At 38.6% G+C, this 23,959-nt stretch overlaps 1 protein-coding gene and 2 pseudogenes across 1 annotated transcript; 1 reads left to right on the plus strand and 2 right to left on the minus strand.

Moving 5' to 3' along the window:
• The window catches only part of LOC112098162, a 14,678-nt pseudogene extending 13,658 nt beyond the window's left edge, over window positions 1-1,020 (plus strand).
• A 241-nt stretch (window positions 1,021-1,261) lies between these two features.
• On the minus strand, window positions 1,262-5,238 carry LOC18041688 (sugar transporter ERD6-like 5). Its single transcript, XM_024184377.1, has 18 exons — window positions 5,161-5,238; window positions 4,355-4,417; window positions 3,894-3,983; window positions 3,599-3,658; window positions 3,433-3,498; window positions 3,272-3,337; window positions 3,109-3,184; window positions 2,961-3,025; window positions 2,775-2,867; window positions 2,602-2,682; window positions 2,428-2,512; window positions 2,285-2,328; window positions 2,143-2,205; window positions 1,999-2,058; window positions 1,847-1,900; window positions 1,662-1,721; window positions 1,469-1,583; window positions 1,262-1,395 (listed from the first exon to the last, which is right to left on the minus strand). The coding sequence occupies exons 2-18, from the start codon at window positions 4,382-4,384 to the stop codon at window positions 1,262-1,264; spliced, it is 1,242 nt and encodes a 413-aa protein (XP_024040145.1). The 5' UTR covers window positions 4,385-4,417; window positions 5,161-5,238.
• A 1,299-nt stretch (window positions 5,239-6,537) lies between these two features.
• On the minus strand, window positions 6,538-23,460 carry LOC112098163 (annotated as a pseudogene).
• Window positions 23,461-23,959: the final 499 nt, after the last annotated feature.

A 23,959-nucleotide genomic window follows, 5' to 3' on the forward strand; every position in this document is an offset into this window, starting at 1 on the left:
GGAAGATTCAATAGGATGGCCAGTTTATGGTGAAGGTGTATACATATATTCTTAATATTTTCAGGCTTCTGCTATCGGGTCGTGCTTGAGTCTCAGTATTATAGCTTTGGCATTTTGCTTGCAGGTACTTCTAGAACAAAATTTAGACACTTCTGCATTAGTTTCCAGTCCTGTTTGACATATTCATGATCTTTGCTTAAAATATTTATACGCAGGACACAAATCATTGGAATGAGGTTACTCCAGTGCTGGCATACATTGGCATAATGGTAATTTAAAATATGTAGAAAAAGGAAACTTGTCTCTATATATTGTAAGCTTACGTTAAAGGGCTTGCTGTAAATATATGGCTTTTTTTTTTTTTTTCAATTGTTTAGTCTATCAAATCGATGCAAAATGTAACTCATTGACGCTGAATGTATAACCAGGGGTTTAGTGTATTGTATTCAGTAGGCATGGGAGGATTACCAAGTGTCATAATGTCCGAGGTATATGATTACATTATCTAGCTCTACATCTTTTCACTAATATCTCAACAGGAGTCGATAAATAAGCCACTGAACTTCCAATTTTCAGATATTTTCTATAAACATCAAAGGTTCAGCAGGAAGCCTGGTGATTCAACTCCACAACTGCAGCAGTTGGATAGTTACATACACTTTCCTTTCCATGATGGAATGGAGCACAATAGGTATCTGAATCCCAATGCTTATACTTTTCCCACTTCTCAATCCTCTTTCTTCCTTTTGCTCTCTATTTGTTGCTTATACAAGTCTGTGCTGGCTACTCTGGCAGGAACATTTTCTATATTCTGGGTCATTTGTGCTGCAGCTGTCCTATTCGTTGTATTTCTGGTGCCGGAGACCAAGGGACAAACACTTGAAGAAATACAAATATCAATTATAAAGTCTTCTCAGTAATACATCAACATCACTCTACTGCAATTAGAGTATCAAGTGTAATAACCTGGTTTGGCTGAATTGTTGTACATTATTGGATTCATCTTCGGTGTAGTGAATGTTTTCATACAAAATTTCTTGTATTGTTCGTTACTGTTGTAAATTCCATTTCTCATAATCATATTAGTCTTTTATTGACCACTGAAAATGAATATAGGAACCTATAAATCCTTCATATACTTGCACAACTCAGTAAAATCCTTTATTTGTGTAAATTCTGTTCATTATGTTTCGAAGAATATACTACATTCTCTCATCGCACAAACGACTGATACAACTTATCATACATCAAGTTCTATCTTTTATCTTAATCCAGCAAAAGAAGTAATAATCGAGTCTTGTATTTCTTCCAGTGTTCGCCCTTTAGTCTCCGGAACTATCTTTGCAACAAACAGGACAGTGAAAAAGCCAATGCCCGAGAAGATGAAAAATGTTCCTGCAGTCGTGCAGCCAACAAAATCAAATGTTTAACATCAATGTCCATTTCTGTGTTAATTTGTGTGTCTTACCTGCTGAGCTCCATTGCATCATGAAGTTGAAAGTGTAAGTGACAATCCAAGAGCACGACCAGCAGATTAAAATTACCAAGCTTCCAGCTGAGGCCTTTACATTTATAGGGAATATCTGAAAGGAAAATACATTCTTTGAATGAATCAAAATCTATATCCATACCACCTTGCATGAAATTGAAAGGTTCTTTACCTCTGACATTATAACAAAAGGAATTCCTGCCAAGCCTATGGAGTTAAACGCAGAACACCCCTGGTTTCAGAGTTGATTAGTTTCCAAACACACTTTTCTTTGTACGTAACTAGGTTGAAATTTAAAGCAAAAATAATCATGAAAAATCGGCAGGAGTTAATTTCTTTCTTGTCAAGATGGAGTACCATAAAGCCGACAAGCACCAAAATATGAGCGGCGTCATTCATATTCTTGACTTCCTGGTCAGAAAAATACTCTCTAATTCTGGAACATAACTAGAAAAATAGTGGAGCAAATGACATATCTTTGAAATGAAAATTTTGGAATTTGATTAAACCTTCAAGTAGAATGACAATCCTATAAGGAAGCAACCGAAGGCCATCCCACAAGCTGAAATCTACAAGTATTGGTAACCATTCTCATAGCCTCGTTGATCAACAAAATCAAACATCTTAAACAAAGTCCTTGATGTTGTAATTACCATGAGAAGTGGTTTTCTTCCAGCTTTGTCCATCAATAATACACTAGTAATGACCGCAGGAATCTGAAAAAAGAGAACATGTACTCGTGATAAATTCGTTTGGCAGAATCTTGAATTTACATTATAAGAAGCTAGATAATACCTGTATAATGGCTATTCCTCTACTTCCAATGCTACCGGAGGCACCTGCACAAAATCAGGCATTCGTATTGTCAGTTTCTTTCAGTGATCCTCTTACTGTTTTTGATCATCAAAAGTGTTCGATATCACTGAAGGCCAATATACCAGCTTTTTCAAAGATGGAGCTTGTGTAATATGCCATTGCACTGGCTCCTCCAAATTGTTGTAGTAACATGAGGCCAACTCCAATCTAATTAAACAGATCTCAATAGTTCCCTATTCAGATAGGCCAAAATTATAAAAACAAGAGAATTAAAGATTCATTTGTATAAGTCTCACAATGAGTGAATTTGCGTATCTCCTCTGGAACAAGTTTAAAAGTCTAGCTTCTGAATGTTTCTGAGAGATTTCGATGTGGTCCTATAAATTATTGTTAAAGAGCATTACTTATATTTCCCTCTAGTTGAAGTTAAACTCTCTATAAAAAACTAAAGAGTCGGATTATAATGTACTCTAATTTCAGCTGCCTCTTGAGATATATCAGCACCCTTTCCCCTGAGATTTTGCAGAGTGGTTTCGAACTCCTTTTCGTTTCCAATTTTTACCTGCAAAAAATTTTATTCTTCACGCATTTCATTAATTTATCCTCCAGTATGTTTTATGGCAACAATATAAACAATGTGCTAAATTGGACTTACCAACCATCTAGGAGACTCGGGGATGAAAAATAAACCTATAAGTTGCAATACACACGGAATAACGCCTGATAAATAAATACAGAAGAGAATGTGAATCCTGCTGAACACTTTCAAGATCAAATCAATACAATACAGTAGAGAAAGTTACCAATTAGAGCCAAGACACGCCAGGGAATTACATTTCCAAAGAAATATGCAAGGGAGCAGCCGAATGTATTCATCAACTGTAAACTCGAAAAAATTTAAACTCTTTATGTAGTCATAAACAAAGAGCTAACTAGTCGAATTCATACATTATGATACAATGTCACCTGATGGAATGCTGTAAAAACTCCACGAAAATCTTTCGGACTTATTTCTGCTACATAAATAGGTATCTGTTTTGGCAGAAAATAAGCAACTATATATCATTAAGTGACAAATTAATTTAAATAATCAGCAGATGTGAAATGCTAACATTTAATGCACTTACCACATAAGAAATTATCCCAGCTCCAAATCCTATAAGCAATCTTCCCGAATCCAGCCACAAAGCATCCTTGCCACAAGAATATCAGAAGCCAATTATTATCCATCATTATTTTATTAGTAAATGAAGTGAAATTCTGGGGAAAGAAAGAACAAGAAAAGAAGGGAACCTTAGCAAAAGCTATTGCAAGCCAGCCTAGGGTGCAAATTAATTCAGCAAGCCACATTACCTGCTTCAGGATTTTATAAGTTAATTGAGAAAAGGGCAAAGGACAAGGACACCCTGTGTTTTGATGAACAGTTAAGGGGACACCTTGCTCGTTTCTGAGTATGAAAGAGTGTTTGTGTGTCTCAGAAAAGGCCCAATGTGACCATTTCTAAATATACGAAAATCTTCATGATCATACAACCAAATCACAAGGTGTCCAAAAGGACTTGAAGCTAGACTAAAATTAAGGGACTTACATTTCTCCTGCCAAATATATCAGCTATTTTTCCACTTAGTATTGCACCTAGCATTCCTCCAATTGTCATTATTGAGCCAAAAACTGAGTACTGCATGCAGAATGCCAGCATAAAAATTAAAATTGATGTCAACAAGTACCAAGTCATTTGAACAAGAAAAAGTATCAGCCAAATTATGTTTCATTAATAAAATTTTCTCTATAACTGAGTACATAGGGATTTTCGTCTTATTACATTACTGTGTATAAATTAGAAATGGACAGTCTATTCTATTCTCAAATTTATATATTAAAATGCGCGGATATTTACAGCTGAATTTACAGGTATGATTATATTATTAGCAATGTTATGTTGATATGCATTAGTGGATCATCATCAAAGGGATATGCATTAGTGGATCATCATCAAAGGAAATTTTATAAGATTGAATAATTTGTTGTAGAGTAATGGTCGATACTAACAGCTGCTATAGAGAGACCCAAGTCTTCCATGATGCCAGCCTCGGCAGGTGATGAGTAACCCACCTGCAACATTATTAAATTTTTGATAAAATATCACTAATTAGGTCAAAGTCAGCAGATCCTATGGTATTTAGTAATGTGGACAGTTACTGGAAATTGAAGGGATCCACACCCACATCAGTAAGATAAATTGGTGGGTGGCCCAAGAGGTTGGATTTAGACAAAATATGCGACATGTAACAAACGTGTAAGATAGATTGAGCAACGTTCTTAAAGAAAGGATGTTTTTTTAAAAAGTTATTGTCTTGAGAATAAAAGCATATGAAATGATGTATCAGTCACTTTATTAATGGAGGGAAGCAACTCCATTATTTGGCAACTTTTGTCCGCCAGCAGCTGGGCATGTGACAAACTCCAATATTGGTGGCCAAATTTTGGTCACTTTTCTGTATTCATCAACATCAATTACAAAAACATACCTGTATTCTCAAATCTCAATCGCTTTTGGTCAAAATGGAATTCCCACACCAAAGTAGATGGAGCATAGATAATTTGTTAATTTCAAAGATTTTCTCTGGAAAGTTCAGTCCTTTACTAGAAATTGAAGTCCTAAATAAGGTTCTTAATTTAATGCAACATCAATAACCCATTTCAGTCCTCTAGCTGACTTGTTAGCTTGTGTATATACATGTATATGTATGTATTTATGTATGTAGGTACGTATGCATGCATGCATGTATGTATGTGAGAGTGCTAAGCGATGAACCAACTTGAAGTTGAGCAAATATAAACTTTTTTGAACTTACAGCAATTCCATAGCAGAAAGAGCCGGAGACAGCCACCAAGGTGCTGAAAACAACAACTGCAGTAGTGGCGTCGGAGCCGGAGGAATTCCTCATTGAAGGCAGCGATGCCATGTCGCCGCAGTCACTGGTGGTACCATAGTTCTGATAAGGCTTGGCTAGTAATCCTTCTACACTAATTTGTCTCTCCATTATCTTCCTCCCTCTGCTAGATGCCTGTAATAAAGTATATGAAGAGCACCCTTTTATTTTCTTCCTTATTGTGATAATGCATTAGAATTTATTAATCACAATAAAAAATTAGGAGCTTAATTCTCTAAGGAAACAAACAGATGCAACCGGCAAGTATTTCTTGGTGTTGTAAATTTATAATAAATATTCTCATATACGTACCCCATGTGTAACACTGCTTTTCCTTCAAAACTTGTTTGCTTCCTTCCAATAATAAAGGGATTAATTATTGAAAAACCTCCAATCACACAGAAATTAATCTTTGCTTAGACTTTTGGTGAAGTTCATAAAGAAAAATGAAACGCATGTCATATCAAGTTTGTACTTCATTTATTATATATTTGAAATTAAGGTATGCGCAAGAGTTTTTCTATTTAACTTTCTGGCTTTTTCTTATTCTTTTACCAAATATATGGATGAAGCATAGAAGAAATTGAGCCCACCTAAAGTTTCATAATTGATGTTACAGTCTACCTAATCTTTGATAAAGTGTGTTATGCATTTTGGATTAGTTAATACTCCCAAATTTAGCTTGTGGTGCATGACTTCATTTTAGAATAATCTAGATTAATTATTTCCCCAAAAAAGAAGGAAAAAAAAAGATTTAATTTGGGATATAAAGTCGTGCACTGAAGCTATAATAATGGTCGGTAAAGAATTCCACTAATAAAGAATTCAATTCCACTAAATGGGGCAAATAATGATTCCAGATCCTGTTAACCAAACGGTGGAATCATGATTCCTATTTCCCTTCCCTCTTCCGTTGCCCCAACTAAACAGTGGACTTAACTTTAAAAATTGCCTATTCGTGAGGTGCAAGTGGTCTAAAATATATATGCTCAGGGACCCTGTAAATCTTCTTGCCTTTCAATATGGTCCTCATTTTTAGATGTATGTCTTATGCTTGGCCCCGACAGAATTTTTTTTTCCCTATTATAGCCCCCCGACCCTTTCTACAAGTGATCTTCAATATGATGAACTATTAGCATGCAAATGAATCAGTGAAATTTTCTCTTGTTTGAGAAATGCAGTAGAGCTGTAATAAATAATAATCATTCAGAGAATACAGGACACTAGCTCCTATGCAATGTAAAAACCAATGACCGATACAACTTCCAACACCTCAAGTTCTTGATTATATCTTATAAATCACATTACAGAAGCACTAACTGAGACTTTAATTTCTTCCAGCGTTCGCCCTTTAGTCTCCGGGACAATCTTTGCAACGAACAGAACAGTCGAAAAGGAAATGCCAGAGAAGAAGAAAAACGTTCCTGGAGTACTTGTGCAGCCCAAAATAACACATTAATGTTCATTTTGAATCAATGTCCATTTCTATATGTGTTTTAATTTTGTGTGTTTTGTGTATCGCTGTGTGTGTATGTCTTACCTGCTGAGCTCCATTGCATCATGAAGTTAAAAGAGTAAAAGAGTAAGTGACAATCCAAGAGCATGACCAGCAGATTAAAGTTACCAAGCTTCCAGCTTAAGCCTTTACATTTATAGCAAAATATCTGAAATGGAAAATTTTTGTATATCCTTGAGTGAATCAAAACCTACATTTGGAAAACATCGTTATGGAAGTTTCTGCTTCATTTCAAAAGGCGATTTTTTTTTTTTTTTTTATTTTATCTCTGAACATTATAACATATGGAACTCCATTGCCTAGACAGTTGCACACAGCATTCCTCCGGTTGCAGTAGCAATTAGTTGACAAAATTATATTTTAATGGTAAAAACTTGTAGGAAAAGTAATTAACAATAATGAAAAATCAGCTAGCAGAAGTTTACTGCTTTCGTTGTTATGATGAATTACCAAAAAGTCGGCAACAGCCAGAATAGGAGTGGCCACATTCATGTTCTTAACATCCTGCTCAGAAAAACACGAAATAATTTTCAGATGTAACTTGATAAATCAACAAGCGGATTGTAAATATGATCGGAAAGTTTAGAATTTGATTAAACAAATTAACCTTCAAGCAGAATGACAGTCCTAAAAAGAAGGAACCGAAACCCATCCCATTAGCTGAAATCTGCAAAACATTGGTGGCCATTCCTATTGACAACAAGATCAAATGTTTGATATAAATTCCTTTCTGTTCAAATTACTATAAGAAGAGGTCTTCTTCCAGCTTTGTCTATCAATAACACACTGGTAATAACTGCAGGAACTGGAAGAAAAGGACATTGTACTATGTCAAAGAAATATATTCTTCAAAGAGCAGAATATTGACGTAACAAAAATAGTCAGAGTACCTGTAAAATGGCTATTCCTCGACTTCCAGTGCTACTGGAAACACCTGCAGCAAATCATCAGGCATTCGTATCATCATTTTCTTTTCGTGTTCTCTGTAGAGATTTAGATCATCAGTAGTATTAGAAAACACTGGAGGCCTATTTACCAGCACCTTCAAATATGGAGCTGGTATAATATCCCAGTGCACTGATTCCTCCAAATTGTTGTAGGAACATGAGTCCAACCCCAATCTAATTAAAACAGGTTCTAATAATCCAGATTCAAATATGCAGAAAATCATAATGAAAGAAAGATTAAAGGTTCATTTGTATTTCTCAGCAAGCTCACAATGAGTGAATTTGTAAATTTCCTCTGGAACAAGTCCAAAAGACTAACTTCTCAGTGTTGGTGAGAGATTTCGATGTGATCCTACAAACAATGGAAAATAAAAATTAATTGAATTTCCCTCCAGAAGAAGTTAAACTCTGTTTCTAACCTACAAAGTGGGATTATACATGTTTGAGGGTGCACTGTGAAATGACTAGCCATACCCTAAACGAGGAGCCGGGTCCTTATAAGTGAGCAGACAGGTGAAGTCTGGTAGCAGGTAGCCAAGAGTAGGGATTTTCTGCTCAGTCACGAGGACACCCTCTTCTGGACCATAGCACGAGCAGGCCTCCTGCTAGGAGCTGAGAGCCTTTCCTGTTGGAGACCGGGGTCGGCAGACCCAGTCCATAATGGTTAATGAGATGTGCACTCCTATCCGAAAATCCAGGCACGAAACCCACTCAACCGCAACTACGATATTCAAACATCCACTTCTGAGAGCTGGGGGAGGTGATGGACGTGGATTATGGGGGGCCAGATTCGTACGAAGGCTATAAAAGAGGTAATCAACAAAGGTAAAGGGGTTAGACACTTTTACATTAGAACTTAAGAAAAAAGAACATTTACGGGAAAACGAAAGAAAAACTCATAGGTATTCTACTGCCTAAGAGATCATTAGAGAGCCACGAGATCAGTGGCTGAGGTTTCCAAAAAGTAAACCTAAATTTCTAACTTGAGCGTTGGAGGGTTTACGCCGGGAAAACTCCTGGCGTGCTCTGACCAGTGTTTGTGTGCGCAGGACTCTGTTAAGTAGATGTCATAGGAGGCATAGCTCTGCTCGATTAGAAGAGTTACGTGAAGTACCCTCGGTTGGTCGTGAGTTCGGGAGTTGAGGAGAGATCCTGGTCGCGGACGAGCATACACCAGAATCTCGCATCAACATTTTGAGGCTTCCATCAATAGAGAGAAGAAGGAGAAAAAGAGTGGGGAGACAATGGACATAGGTGGGGGTAGTGCCCAAGGGGTGATTTGAGGCTTAACGAGTCTGTGACATTGAGAGAGATAACTAACGAAACGCGAGAAAAAGTAATGTATGAGCGGATGGAACAGATGGAAAAACAGATGGAGACTCTGACAACCATCTTACACGAGTTGAGAAACGAGTAAAGGGGAATTAAAGAAGAAAGGATGAGAAATGGTGGATAACATCAAGGCACGTTGACAGAAAGAACAACGGTAACACGATGAGAGGTCGAACCACCAGGAGATTTAGTGGTAAAGTGGGTAACCAATCTCTACGGGGAGGAAGTCATGGAGGAGGAGATCAATCCCCAGGGAGGCAAGTCTCCGATAATGATGACAGAGTTGTGAATGCATATGAAAGGGAACTCCGGCAACACCTGCATGACGTCGAGCAAGAACGAGATTAAGTTGCGGCACGTGACCCTAGTCGTGCCATGCAGCTGGAGGAAAAAGTGCGAAGACTAGCGCAGATTATAGATGACATGCAGGGATGGAGCAGAGCACCCGGTTGGAGGATAATGTTCGATGGTGAATCCACTCTCTCTGCAGAAATCATGAGTGCAGTCATCCCGAGAGATTTCCTCTTCCCCGACCTCAAGTACTCAGGGCGAACCGATTCATTGGTGCACATAGCGCATTTCAATGACATAACTAGGGAGCATGGATTATCTCAAGCCCAAAGGTGCAGGGTGTCCTCGCTGTCTCTAGAGGGACGAGCACGTGAGTGGTATCGGAAGCTTCCTCGGGGGAGCATAAAGACATTCGAGCAGATGTGCCAGGAATTTACAGAGCAGTTTTGGGGGCAATGTCACCTGAAGATGATATGATGGAGATGATGAAACTCTTTGGGAGTTTATCAAAAGGTTCCATCACTTTGTCCTCGATCTAGGAGCCTTCAACCATCCCCAAGCGTTGAGGGGACTACAAGAAGGAGTAAGGATAGGACGCCTGTGGTACAACTTGAGGAGTCCATCAATTCAGTCATATTCCGCAGCCTATGAGCAGGCCAAGAGGGACATAGAAATCGAGGAGAAAAAGACAGCTAGGATCAAGACATACTAGATAGAAGGGTTGAGGAGAAAAGAAAAGAGAGCCCTACCGAGAAACGAACCAATTAAGCGGAAGAACCACCATGCCCCAGGTGGCGGTGCAGGAGGCCGGGTCACCTCCTACCAACCTCATCAGAGGCCACCCCAATATCAGTGTAGCATGATGCAACCTCCTCGCTCACTAGCCAGAGATTCCTAGAGAAGACATGATCAGACATACAACCATCCTTATCATCACCCCACAATGGCTCACCACCTACACGGTGTGAGAACTAGCAGACCAGAGGCATCGGTACCCCCTCCAGCTCAAAACGGCACCCACAGGGAAAGGGCAATGCACATGATCGATCAGAGCTAAAATTATGGATGGTATACTTCCTTGAAGGTGCCCCTAGACGAGGTGTATAAGGCCATAAAAGACCGGGAATTATTGTATCCCCCTATTTCAATAGCAAAGCTACCCAGCAAGAGAGATAAGGGGCGATTTTACAAGTTCCATGGCACCCATGGTCATACCACGACCGAATGCAGGGATCTCAAAACTCAGGTGGAAGATTTAGTGAGGAGTCGCTACCTGGACGAGTTCGTAGATGGAGCTATCCTGATGGTGGGTTCGTCATGCGGGAGGCTCCAACAGATCGAGGAAGAATTACGTTAGGTATGCCATGACTAGCAAAGAAGTGTTCTTCAACACCCCAGCAGCCAAACGAGCAAGAATCAAGCAGGTGCCGATCATGTGGACAAATGAGGATGAAGAGGGAGTTCTATATCCACAAGATGATGCATTAGTCATTAAAGCCACCGCTGCCAGTAAGAGGTTTGACCGAATCCTGGTAGATACAGGAAGCTTGGTCGATGTCGTGTTCAAGTCAATTCTGGAGGAAATAAGAATAGCAAATATGAGGTTAGAGCACACCAATACCTCCTTGAAGGGGTTCGGAGGAGGAAAGCTAGTTCCTCTAGGCGTAGTCGAGCTGCCCCTCACAATAGGTAGCTCCCCGTTAGAAAAGACAATGATCCTGAATTTTGTGGTTGTTGATGAAGAGAGCCCTTACCAGATGATTCTAGGCCGCCCCTTTTTGAGGGTGAGCAAAGCAGTGCTCTCTAATCACTACTTAGCTCTCAAGTACTGGGTGAATGAAGTAATGGGGGTGGTACAAGAAGACCAGAGAGTTGTCCAAAGTTGTTACTCCACAGCAGCAAGGGAGGCAATGCAGATCACATCGCTTGATACTTGAGTGGAAGTTAAGGATGGCATACAAGAGCCAATTGAGGAGCTGAGAATGGTAAACTTGGAACAAGGTGACTCAAGAAAAACAATTCGAATTGGGTTGAGGCTTAACGAAGAGCTGGAGCAGGAGCTGGTGCATTGTCTGCGGGCTCACGCAGATGTGTTCGCTTGGACGCATGATGACATGCCAGAAATTGACCCTAAGGTGGCCTGCCACAGGTTGGCAATAAAGAAGGGTGCTCGGCCAATAAGGAAAAAAAAGGTGCTTCAACCAAGAGAGGTACGAAGCAATAAATGGCGAGGTAGAGAAGCTCTTGAAGGCAGGGTTCATTTGGGAAGTCAACTACCCCGAATGGATATCGAATGTCGTTCTAATAAAGAAGGCTAATGGCAAATGGAGGATGTGCGTTGATTTCACTGACCTTAACAAGGCGTGCCAGAAAAATAGCTTTCCCTTACCAAAGATCGACCAGCTGGTTGACTCGACAGTCGGGCATGGTCTACTGAGCTTCATGGATGCATTCTCGGGATACAACCAAATCCCAATGTTAAAGTAGGATGAGGAGAGCACGACGTTTATTACTAACCAGGGTTTACTCTATTACAGGGTAATGTCATTCGGTCTTAAAAATGCGGGTGCTACATACCAGAGGTTGGTGAACAAAATCTTTGAGCCGCTGATTGTAAGAACAATGGAGGTGTATGTAGACGACATGATAACCAAATTGAAAAACCCGAATAAGCATGTCAAGCACCTCGTGGAGACATTTGGGCTCTTGAGGAAATACAAGATGAAGCTCAACCCGGAGAAGTGTGCCTTTGGAGTCGAATCGGGAAAATTCCTTTGATTCATGGTGAGCCATCGGGGGATTGAGGCGAATGTAGAGAAAATCCAAGCAATCGTGCATATGAGATCCCCTCGTAACCTGAAAGAGATACAGAGCCTTACAGGGAAATTAGCAGCATTGAGTCGATTCATATCCAAGGCGACAGACAAGTGCCAAACCTTTTTTCAAGTGATAAGGAAGGGAAGGAAAACAGAATGGACCCCCAAATGCGAAGAAGCCTTCTAGAAATTAAAACAATTTCTACATCGAATAGCCTTCTTATCTATGCCACGAGAGGGGGACGTGCTGTTCCTATATTTAGCGGTAACGGATCATGCTACGAGCTCAGTTCTGGTAAGAGAAGAAGAAGGAGTTTAGTATCCAATATACTACACAAGCAAGGCCCTGCTTGATGCCGAGATCAGGTACCTGTCGCTGGAAAAATGGGCACTTGCTCTTGTAGTAACTGCTCGAAAGCTGAGACAATACTTTCGAGCATTCCCTGTCTCAGTAATAACAAACCAACCGCTGTGGCAATTGCTGCACAAGTCGGATGCTTCTGATCGGCTAGTGAAATGGGCCATAGAGCTGAGCGAATTTGATATAAGTTATAAACCCCGAGTAGCAATAAAAGCCCAGACAATGGCAGACTTCGTGGCAGAATTCATAGAGCCCGAGGTAGGTTTCGACCAGTCAGGTGCTGCTACAGTCAACAACGAGGATCGGGTTTGGTAGGTGTCGGTGGATGGGTCCTTAGGGGAGCAGGGTGCTGGAGTAGAGATTGTTTTGGAAGGCCCAGAAGATGAGGAGATCTCTTATGCTGTTAGATTGGAGTTCACGGCCACAAACAACCAGGCAGAATACGAAGCTTTAATAGCGAGGCTAGAATTGGCTAAGGCAGTGAAAACGAATAGGGTAAAAATCTGAACTGATTCCCAACTAGTTGCCAACCATGTCAGTGAAAGATTTCAGCCCAGAGATGGGAAGATGGAACAATACTTAAAGAAAGTCAGACAGATGATTGGGAAGTTTGAATCGATGGACGTAGTGGAAATTCCAAGGGAGGAGAATTATGGAGCAGACATCCTGGCTAGAATGGCTGTAGTAGACCCAAAAATGCCCAAGTCGGTCCCTTTGGAAGTGAAGTCCCGCCCCAGTATCGAGCCAAATCCGGAGGTGATGCAGATAGAACAGAAGTGCTCGTGGATGGACCCCATAATCTCGTACATCCGGGATAAGGTGTTACCAGTAGATAAGTTACAAGCGCGGAAGATCAGAGCTCAAGCGTCGAGGTACACAATAATTGATGGGGTGTTATATCGGCGAGGGTATACTCTGCCGTTCCTTCGATGTTTGGACGCGGACGATGTAGATTACATACTGAGGGAAGTGCATGAAAGAGTTTGTGGAAACCATTCTGGTGCAAGATCCCTTGCCTACAAGGCTCTTAGGCAAGGGTATTTCTGGCTGACGATGCACCAGGACGCACAGGAGAAAACCAGGAGTTGCATGAGTTGCTAAAGTTTTGCCAATTTCTCCACCCAGCCACCGAGGTGAAACGACCATGGAACGTAGCGCATCTCAAGAAATACTTACAGTAAGACCCAACAATGCTTAAGAGTTATTTCTATTCATTCCTGTTGTTATTTGTTTTTCACGTTTAGTCAATTTCATGTAAGTTGAGTTCATTAATCAATGAAGTGTGGAGGAATTTCATTCAGCTGTCATCAATATATAAATATATATATATATATATATATATATATATATATATATATATCCTAAGGTATGCAAAGGCTTCAAAGTCTCAAAGCCTGCTCGATGGTGAGATAAGGAGCCACGCCTGCCAGAATCAGCTCGACCACGAGAAGGCGAGCCGAACATCATAAGTTTAGTAAGATTCTTAAGGCACGTAAATGCTTCAAAGTCTCAAAGCCTGCGCGATGGTAAGACAAGGAGCCAAGCTTGCCAGAATCAGCTCGACCACGAGAATAAGAGCAGAACATCATAAGTTTAGTAAGATTCGTAAGGCACGCAAATGCTTCAAAGTCTCAAAGCCTGCTCGATGGCGAGACAAGGAGCCAAGCTTGCCAGAATCAGCTCGACCACGAGAAGGAGAGTAGAACATCATAAGTTTAGTAAGATTCGTAAGGCACGTAAATGTTTCAAAGTCTCAAAGCCTGAGTCTGGTGAGAAGTACGAAGGATTCAAGCTAATTTTCGTAGGTAGTCTTTTGTGCATGCAAGTCCTCTTTAACCTTATTCAGCTCCTCTTTAAGAGTGATAACCTTTGCCTCCGTGAGAGATGCTTGCTTTATCAACTTTAAATTCTCAAGGTTGAGATCTCTAGCTTTCTTCTCAGCAACGTCAGCTTTGCTTTTAGCTGATTGAATATCTTCTTTTATTTTTCGGTCGTAGCGGCCGACCTTTACTTTGTAGTACGTAGCCATGCAACCAAGATGAAAAGCACTGAACTGCATAGCACCAACCAACTTGCCTAGAGTGCTGCCATTAAAATCCTCCAGGTTCTTTTTGCTCACGAGCCTAAAAAACTCGTTGATATAAGGGGTCAGATGCTCTGGTCGGTTGTCGGGCAAATGATGTTTTAACCCCGCTGGTGGAAGTGGAGCAGTGGGATCAGCGCCACTTGTAGTTCCATTAGTTTCGTCAGCCTTGGGTGGAAGAGGTGATAGAGTCTTCAAAGGGGAGACCTGCTCCGCAATGTTGGCCCGTTTTCCAGGGGGAGCATATTTGTTGTAGTTTCGCTTGGCAGCATTGGGACGAGGACGTTTCCTGTTCAAAGCCCCAATCACAGCGTCCTCCATTTCATAAGCGAGGGGTACTAGGTGAGACTCGATCAAGTTGTGAGTAGACAACAGGTCTTTACACGGGCTGGATTTGGCCAACACAATCTCGACCCGCTTGAGTACTTCAGGCTCGAGCTTGTAGTGGACGCCCTAGGAACTTACAGCTCGAACAAAGACCATGTTAGAAATGGGTCAATTATCAGAACAACTGGCGGTATAAGACATCTAAAGCAAGCAAGCAACCTGGAACTACGAAACGGGAGGGGACACGAACGTTCTCCTCATCAATCTGTGCCACTTGACCCTAGGGACCCCCAACGAAAAAGAATTTTCTCTTCTAATTGCTACCACCACATGTTGGAAGATCAGTTATGGGTTTCCTGGTCTTGGTACTTGACATGAAACAATACCAGCCGGCGTCTTTGGGGCTGCTATTTAACTGAATATGCGTTTGACCTCATTAACTATAGGCTCACCCTGACTACATTTGTCCTACAAAATGAACAGACCAGAAAGTACCCTCCATTCATTAGGGTTAAGTTGACCAGGAGCAAAGTGTAACCCACCAAGCATTTGGACGAAATAAGGTTGTAAGGGGAGCCTCATTCCAAATTTAAAGCTTTCCAGAAACAGTGTAACGTACCCCTAGGGAGGTCGACTGAGAGTGTCTTTCTTCCCTGGAACTCTAAGGGGTATACCATCAGGGATGTCGTAAATAGTTCGAAGTTCCACGAGGTCCTCTATTGTGGTCATACAGGTCATGATGTCAATAGCACAATGTTATGCTAGAGCTCTACCCCCCAGTTTCATTTTCTTTTCTGGTCGCGATACTCCTGGTGAGGATACTTCACCAGAGTCTTCACCCGGGTCCTCACTCAGAGTATCCTCCGAACTAGAAGACCCCTCATCGTCGCTATTGCTGGGTGAGGTGGTTGCTTCAAGAGACATTCTCCTAGCACTAGTCCCTACACTAGATCTTATCGGCTCTAAAGGGATCGCGATGTCAAAAGCGGGATCAGCGAGTAGACCAGGCCGAAGTCTAACTCGTCATCATCAACCTCAATCACTTTCTCTTTTCCTTTTGACATTCCCTAAACTATGACTAGAACAATACCACCAAACGCCACTAAAAAAAAAAAAAAAAAAAAAGAGAAATTTTCTACAACTATCCAAGACCGAGGAAATAGAAATAATACATGCAGATGTGGCCCGGCAGAATAGAGACAAGAAAGGTAGCTTCAACTCCAGGGGAGAAAGATCACTCAGTCACCGGAGAGGAAAAAGAAGGCCAAGAGATGAAATTTCCTTTTGAGGATTAAAGTTCCCGAATGAGACACAAACCTTTGGTTTATTAGCATTTAACGGCACAAATTCCAAGGATTTTATAACCATCGGTTTGAAATTCAAATGAATAGACGAATGCCTGCCACATCGCCTGCAATTAATTGCGACATGACTCTTCAAAGAAAACGGCTATTGGCAGCCGAGAAAAAAAGGGGTGGGTGTAAAAAGCGAGCAGTTCCTCCGCTCGAAGTGAAGAAGCCGTATCCTACCCTGAGCAAGCCAGAATTATTGAGTTTCTAGTATTGGTCCATTGCATTACCAATACCAGAAACTAGGGGACTGGTGTTTGAGGGTGCACTGTGAAATGACTAGCCATACCTTAAACGAGGAGCCGACCTCCTTATAAGTGAGCAGACAGGTGAAGTCTGGTAGCAGGTAGCCAAGAGCAGGGATTTTCTGCTCAGTCACGAGGACGCCCTCTTCTGGACCATAGCACGTGCAGGCCTCCTACTAGGAGCCGAGAGCCTTTCCTGCTGGAGATTGGGGTCAGCAGACCCAGTCCATAACGGTTAACAAGATGTGCACTCCTATCCGAAAATCCAGGCACGAAACCCACTTAGCCGCAACTACGATATTCAAGCATCCACTTTCGAGAGCTGGGGGAGGTGATGGACATGGATCGTAGGGGGCCGAATTCGTAAGAAGGCTATAAAAGAGGTAATCAACAAACATAAATGGCTTAGACACTTTTACATTAGAACTTTAGAAAAAAGAGCATTTATGGGAAAACGAGAGAAAAACTCATATGTATTCTACTGTCTAAGAGATCATTAAAGAGCCACAAGATCAGTGGCTGAGTTTTCCAAAAAGTAAACCTAAATTTCTGACTTAAGCATCGGAGAGTTTATGCCGGGAAAACTCCCAGCTTGCTCTGACCAGTTTTTGTGTGCGCATGAGTCTGCTAAGTAAAGTCATAGGAGGCATAGCTCTTCTCGATTAGAAGAGTTACGTGAAGTACCCTCGGTTGGTCGTGAGTTTGGGAGTTAAGGAGAGATCCTGGTCGCGGACGAGCATACACCAGAATCTCGCATCAACAATACATACTCCAATTTCAGTTGCTTCTTGCAAAATATCAGTATTCTTTCCCTTGAGATTCTGCATAGCAGTTTGAAACCCCTTTTCTTTACTAGTTTTTTAACTGCAGCAAAAGTTTTCTCCCTAGTATGTTTTCACAAAAAATTTATTACATATCAAACAATGTCCTAAATTGAGCTTGCTAGCCATTTGGGAGACTCTTGAATGAAAAATAAACCTACAAATTGCAATAGACATGGAATATCACCTGAAATACTAAACTATGTTTTGATCAAATTAACATGTTGTGACCAGTTGAACTTAACAAGTGATAACAACGCAATTGAACCCCAAGATCTAACACTGATGATTTGCTCTTAACAGGTGATAACAAAACAAACAAGAATTAAAGCAAAAATAAACGAATATTAGTCCAAGATCCAAAACAACACACAACACACAAACACAGAACAAGGATCTTAATTTCAAAGAACAGAATGAACTTCCTTTTCATATTGTTGATTATAAAGAACCCAAATTGAAATAGAAATTTACAAGTTCCAAGAAGAGCTATTACTCACTCCCTAACTCTCTCTAGATTGCGAGATGCCATCTTACAAAATCTGCCTAATGACCAGCTTGTAAACCCATAAAGGGTCAAGTAAGTCAAATGTAGCTAACAAAGTTTGTTGGCCATGGCAGCTTCTTTTGTCACAACTTTTCCCGCTAATGGTAAAGTCTGTAAACCTTGTAAACACGCACCAACCCGCAAGACTCTGTGATTAGACATTTACACCCTCAATACCTTGAAACTTTAAAACACACTCCAACATAACATAATACATGCTGTAAAGAAATTATCGATTAAAGCCAAGATACGCCAGGGAATGACATTTCCAACGATAAATATCAGTGCAAAGCCAAATATATTTATCAATTGCACACATGACAAATTTAAAAAAAAAATTACTAATGAACGAAGAACAAGCTTGTCAAATTCATACATTATGATACCAAGTCACCTCATGGAATGCTATGAAAACTCCATGAAAATCTTTTGGTGTTATTTCTACTACATATACAAGTATCTGTTTTGGAAAAATTATCATCAAGTTATGTGATAGATTTAATTAAATCATCAATTATATGTGAAATGTTAACATTTCTGATCTTACGACATAAGTAATAATCCCAATTCTGAATCCTATAAACAATCTTCCCAAATCCAGCCACAAAGCATCCTTATAACAAGAATTAAATACTAGGCTCATGATCATTATTTTTTATTAATTAGTAAATGATTTGTAATAAAGAGTAGTTGTGAGGAAGGAAAGAAAAAGAGGAGAAGGAATCTTGGGAAATGCTATAGTAAGCCAACCTAGTGTCACGAGCCACTCAAATTTGCCACAAAAGGAGGCTAAATTGGCATGCCAAGGTGCGCTCAATAAAAGTCCACAAAGGCAGGATGCCGTCAATAGTAGGGTGCACTTAGTTGTGGGCCACCTCATACTTTAGTGACCGGTGGTGCGCTTAGTAAGCGGACAACCCAAAGTTTACAAGCTAAAGTGAGCAAGCCCAACCCGATTCTAGAAATCTCTACAACTCTCTACAACTTGTAAATATCTAGATAATTCTACACTTATGTATTCTAGAACCTAGTGGATATTTAGGCAACTTGCGTGGAACTTTGTAGGTCAAGGCAAGTCCCTCTATAAATGGGCATGGCACCTACTATTTTACTCAACATCACACCACATACCAAGTAAGTCAAGCATCCTTGTAAAACTCTTTTGTATTCTCTTTTTTGAGTAATAAAATTTGCCTTGATCATATTGCTCTCTTCTCTCAAGCTTTCATACAAGCATCCTTGCTTGGCTAACTTGAAAAGTTCAATAGGCTTATTTAGTAACTTTTATGGTAGAAGTTGTCTAAGTATTGCATGGGTTGCTGCACATTATACTCATCCCATGACACTAGGGTACAAAATATTTCAGAAAGCCACATTGTTTGCTCTAGGATTTTACAAGTTAATTGGGTAAAATGACTTGAAATTTTGGACTAGGGTTACGAGCAAATCACCTTTCTCCTACAAAGGATGTCTACTATTCAACTTACCATTGCACTTAGCATTCTTCAATTGTCATTATTGAACCAAAAATTGAGTACTACATGCAGAATATTAAATTAGAGGCGGCAAGTGTTAAATTTTCTCATCCATAAATGAGTAAATATGGATTTTGATCTAGCCACAATATAGTAATAATAATTAGAGCTGTTCTCAAATTTATATTTCAAAAAGTATAAACGTTCACGCATGAGATAATACATAAAGACATGTGAGTTTGCAACTAAGATTATCCATTAATGTCAATTTGATATGCATTCCTTGATGATCATCATATAATTTTATAAGCAGGATTAATTTGTTGTAGAGTAATAGTCGATACAACAGCTACTATAGAGAGACTCGACTCTTCCATAATGCCAAACTTTACAGGTGATGAGTCTTCCACCTGCTCAATTACAAAGAGTCACTAATTAGGTAAAAGTCAACTTATCCTACATTTGGTTTTTAGTAAGGGTGGCAATCTCGGTTAGGATTTGTTTATACGATTCGATTCAATGCGAACTAAATGGGTTTGGATTTGAAAAAATTGATATGTTTAATAAATGGATGAATTCGAATTGATTTGCTAATTAAATGAATCAAATCTGTATTTGAGGACATTGATTCGTTTATTCGTTTATGATTCGTCTAATAAATATGTAATAAATGAATCGAATACGATCCATTCGTTTCAAATTCATTTATTTTTAGTTTCATTAAATTACTTATTTATCCTTAAATATGTGTGAAAAAAATTTGAAGTTTGAGGGCTAATATAGTAATTCTAAATGATAATAAGTTTGTATTTTATAAGATGTTAAATTTATGGTCTTTAATATTTTATTTTCCTTAATTTTTGCTTATTAATTATATTTTTGTAAACGAATTCATATTCAATCCGATTCTTTATGGATTTGTTATAGGATAAATGCATAGTAAACAAATCCATATTTGATTCGATTCAATTCTACTAAACAAATTAAACAAATCAAACCGAACATTTGTTTAATAAACAAACCAAATCCGAATCTTGAAATTTCAATTCATTTAATAAACAAATTAAATTCAAATCAACATATTTTTGACCCAATTCGTTTACGATTTAATTCGTTTATTTATTTACCCCCTTATTTTTTAGAAGCCCAATGACTCAATTGCCCATTTCGGCCCAAATTATATTTCATTGTTTTGCATAGAATGAGATTTGATCAGGTGCGTCGAGTGGCTCTCTAAGGCGCATGTGGCAATGGGGCGGGGTGGGGGTGGGGATGCCTACCCCATTCCCCACCCCATTAAAAATTTTTGCCTCCATTCCCCACCCCATTCCCCAATAAATTTAGTGGGTTGGGGATGGGGAATCCCCACGTGGGGAATGATTCCCCCATCCCCACCCCATTCCCCATTTACATATTTTATAGTAGATATAAAAATATGATTTCAGTAAATTAAAAATTAGAGACTTAAGATAAAATCATCACAATATTATAAAGTACTTAATTTTTTAAAAAAATCTCTAAAAATTTGAAACAATATCTTAAAATGATATTAAAAGTGAAAAATATTTAAAGAAAGCAGCACCTTAAAAGAGAAAAGAAAATATATTAATGTTTTAAAGTTGAAAAATATTGTAGAATTTTCTTTTATTCATATTCTATTTATATTACATAAAAATTAAAAAAAAAATTATTAATTGACATTATAGTTGATAAAATACAAATTATTAAATAAGAATTAAAAACATATTTATATATAATGGGGATTGGGGTGGGGAGTGCAATACCAAACCCCACCCCGTTAAAAATTTGGGGATTACTTTTCCCCCACTCCCCACCCCATTCCCCAAAAATTATTAAAAAATTTCCCCATTTGGGGTGGGGCTCCATGGGGCCCCAAATCCGTGGAGGATTTTGCCATCCCTATGTGACAAACGCTCTATTAGAAAGCTATTTTGTGGGATCCAAAACTCCTTATTCGAGAATTTGCTAAGTGTTTATGGTATGGAGAGTGATGGTGCGCACTTGATCAACTCTTTGTATAGATCATATGAAAAATCACTTCTTAAAATCTATTACACTTTATTCCATATTTTAAATTTTTCATTATATTTCTTGAACAGTTTGATTGTTTTATTAATTTATAAATGCCTGCCTTATCTTTGATATGTGCTAAACAATTTGAAAAATGTAATGAGGAAGTCATTTTGATTAATAACAAAAACTTGTTACCGTTTCCTGTTATGACATTGTGAGGTAGATTCACTAACTCAAGAACAAATATTATTTTAAATGTCAAAAGAGTATGGGTATTATGAATAAAATGTGTATTGCACGATGAATCAGAGGAGGAAAGCAACTTCATTATATGACAGTTTTTGTCTTTTTTTCGGGCCAGCTACGGCTAGCCTCTTTCCACTTTTCGAAATGAAAATATTCTAATGGGGCAGAATTGATCACTTTTCTTTTGTAATTAACATCAATAATCCCTTATTTATATAGTATATGTATCTCATCTTGTCCAAATTAATGAAAAAAAAAACAAAAACAAAAACAACCCACTCTTAAATATCTATTGCTTTTTTTGTCAAAATGAAATAGCCATCAAAATAGAGCATAATTTGATAATGAATTTCATACATTTTCTTTGGAGTACATTTAGTCCTCTATCAAGAAATTAAAGTCTTAAATAAGGTTCTTACAACACCCATATATGCATTCTAGTTTTCCGGTACCCTCTAGCTGACTAGCTGATGTATGTATGTATGTGTATGTATATGCATGTATACGTATGACTGTATGTATGTGTGCGTGTGTACGTCTATATATATACATACGTATGTATGTGCAAGAACTAAGACGAACCCATTGATGTTAAGCATAAACAATTTTGAACTCACAGCAATTCCATAGCCAAAAAATCCGGAGACAGCCACTAAGGTGCTGAAAACAACTGCAAATACTGGCGCAGGAATTGCTCATCGACGGTGGTGATGCCGTGTCGCTGCAGTCACTGGTGGTACCATTGATCTCAGGCTTTGATAGTAGTCCTTCTTCTACACACTGTCTCTCCATTTGCTGCTTGATCACTCTGCTAGCTCCTTATCTTTAGACAACCATATAATATTAATAGTCGCCTGTAATAATAATATATTTGAACACCCTTTGTTTTTATTCCTTTTTGTGATAATGCATGAGAATTTATTAATCACAACAACAAAAATTAGGTCTAAGGAAACAAACAACCGGTAAATATTTCTTGGCGTTGTGGTAATGATATTTATTTAATTCTCACAAACATCCGTAACTCATCTGATCAAAGGAATTAATCTTTACTTTTCTTTTCAAACTTAATTCATTGCTTCAGCAATAAAGGGATTAGTTATTGAAAATCTCCAATCACAGGATTTAATCTTTGCTTAGAAGAAAAATGAAATGCATGTCATCTCAAGTTGACGGGAACAAATCACTAATTAAGAAAAGTCAGCAGATCCTACGGCTGCTATTTAGTAAAATGTACAGTCAATGGAAATTGAAGGGATCAACTCCCACATCAGTAAGAAATATTGGTTAATATCCCTAGAGGTTGGATTTGGACAAAATATTTAGAAGCCCAATAACCCAGTTGCCTATTTTGACCCTACTATTTCATAGATTGACCAAAAAATTATTGCGATTGCTTATAATGTGACATGCACCAATTGTGTAAGATAGATTGAGCAACGTATTCAAAGAGCGGATTTTTCTTTTGCTTTTTTTGTTTTTTTTTTTTTTGCAAACGTCAAAAGTTGTTTTGTTTTGAGAATACAGGCATATTATATGATGAATCAGTCAATTCATTAATGGAGGAAAGCAATTCCATTATTTGACAATTGTTGGGAAAGAAAGAAAAACCGGAGAAGGAATCTTGGCAAATGCTACAGCTAGCCAGCCTAGGATGCAAAATAATTCAGAGAATCACATTGCCTGTTTCAGGATTTGACAAGTTAATTGATCATGATTCAAAAAAAAAAAAAAAAAATTAGACTAGGATTAAGATAAACTCACCTTTCTCATACCAAATATATTGCTATTTTTCCACTTAATATTGCACCTAGCATTCCTCTTGTTGTCATTGTTGAATCAAAATTGAGTAACGCATGTAGAATGCTATTCAATATATATAAAACGAATTCACATTTACAATTATGGCTTGATTACAAAAAGATATGAAGATAAGATTACATGTACACTGTGTAGTAGGCTTTTTGTCATCGAACTGACAAAAGATAAAATATTAAAAGGCTTGATTAAAATAAACTAGCTACAATAAATTGTCGGTGATTAAGTGTCGATAAGAAAGATTATAGGTAAGAGACGTATTCACAGTTTTTTTCTTATTGGATAGTGATAAAAAAAAAAGACACTTAGAAATTAATTTGGAGAAGCTCGACCAAATTATTGAGTAAATCCGTAAATGTAAATTTTAGGCTTGACCATGCTGTCCAGTTATAATACAATGTCAATTTGGAAGTATCAGAGTCTACTGTCAATTATGCATATTAAAATATGGAAACATTCGCTGTGTGATGTTTACAAGTGGGATATATTATCTATTAATTTTATTTCGATATG

This window comes from Citrus clementina, unplaced genomic scaffold (assembly GCF_000493195.1).
Source record: "Citrus clementina cultivar Clemenules unplaced genomic scaffold, Citrus_clementina_v1.0 scaffold_5, whole genome shotgun sequence".
NCBI classification, from domain to species: Eukaryota; Viridiplantae; Streptophyta; class Magnoliopsida; order Sapindales; family Rutaceae; genus Citrus; species Citrus x clementina.

What these genes read in the sequence shown, in the direction of transcription:
- LOC18041688 (XM_024184377.1), bottom strand. Translation starts at nt 4,384, where the DNA reads ATGGAAGACTTGGGTCTCTCTATAGCAGCT. An exon ending in CTGGGATAATTTCTTATGTG is followed by an intron (nt 3,338 to 3,432) that starts GTAAGTGCATTA and finishes CTGCCAAAACAG; the next exon opens with ATACCTATTTATGTAGCAGA. An exon ending in CTCCATCTTTGAAAAAGCTG is followed by an intron (nt 2,329 to 2,427) that starts GTATATTGGCCT and finishes GATTTTGTGCAG; the next exon opens with GTGCCTCCGGTAGCATTGGA.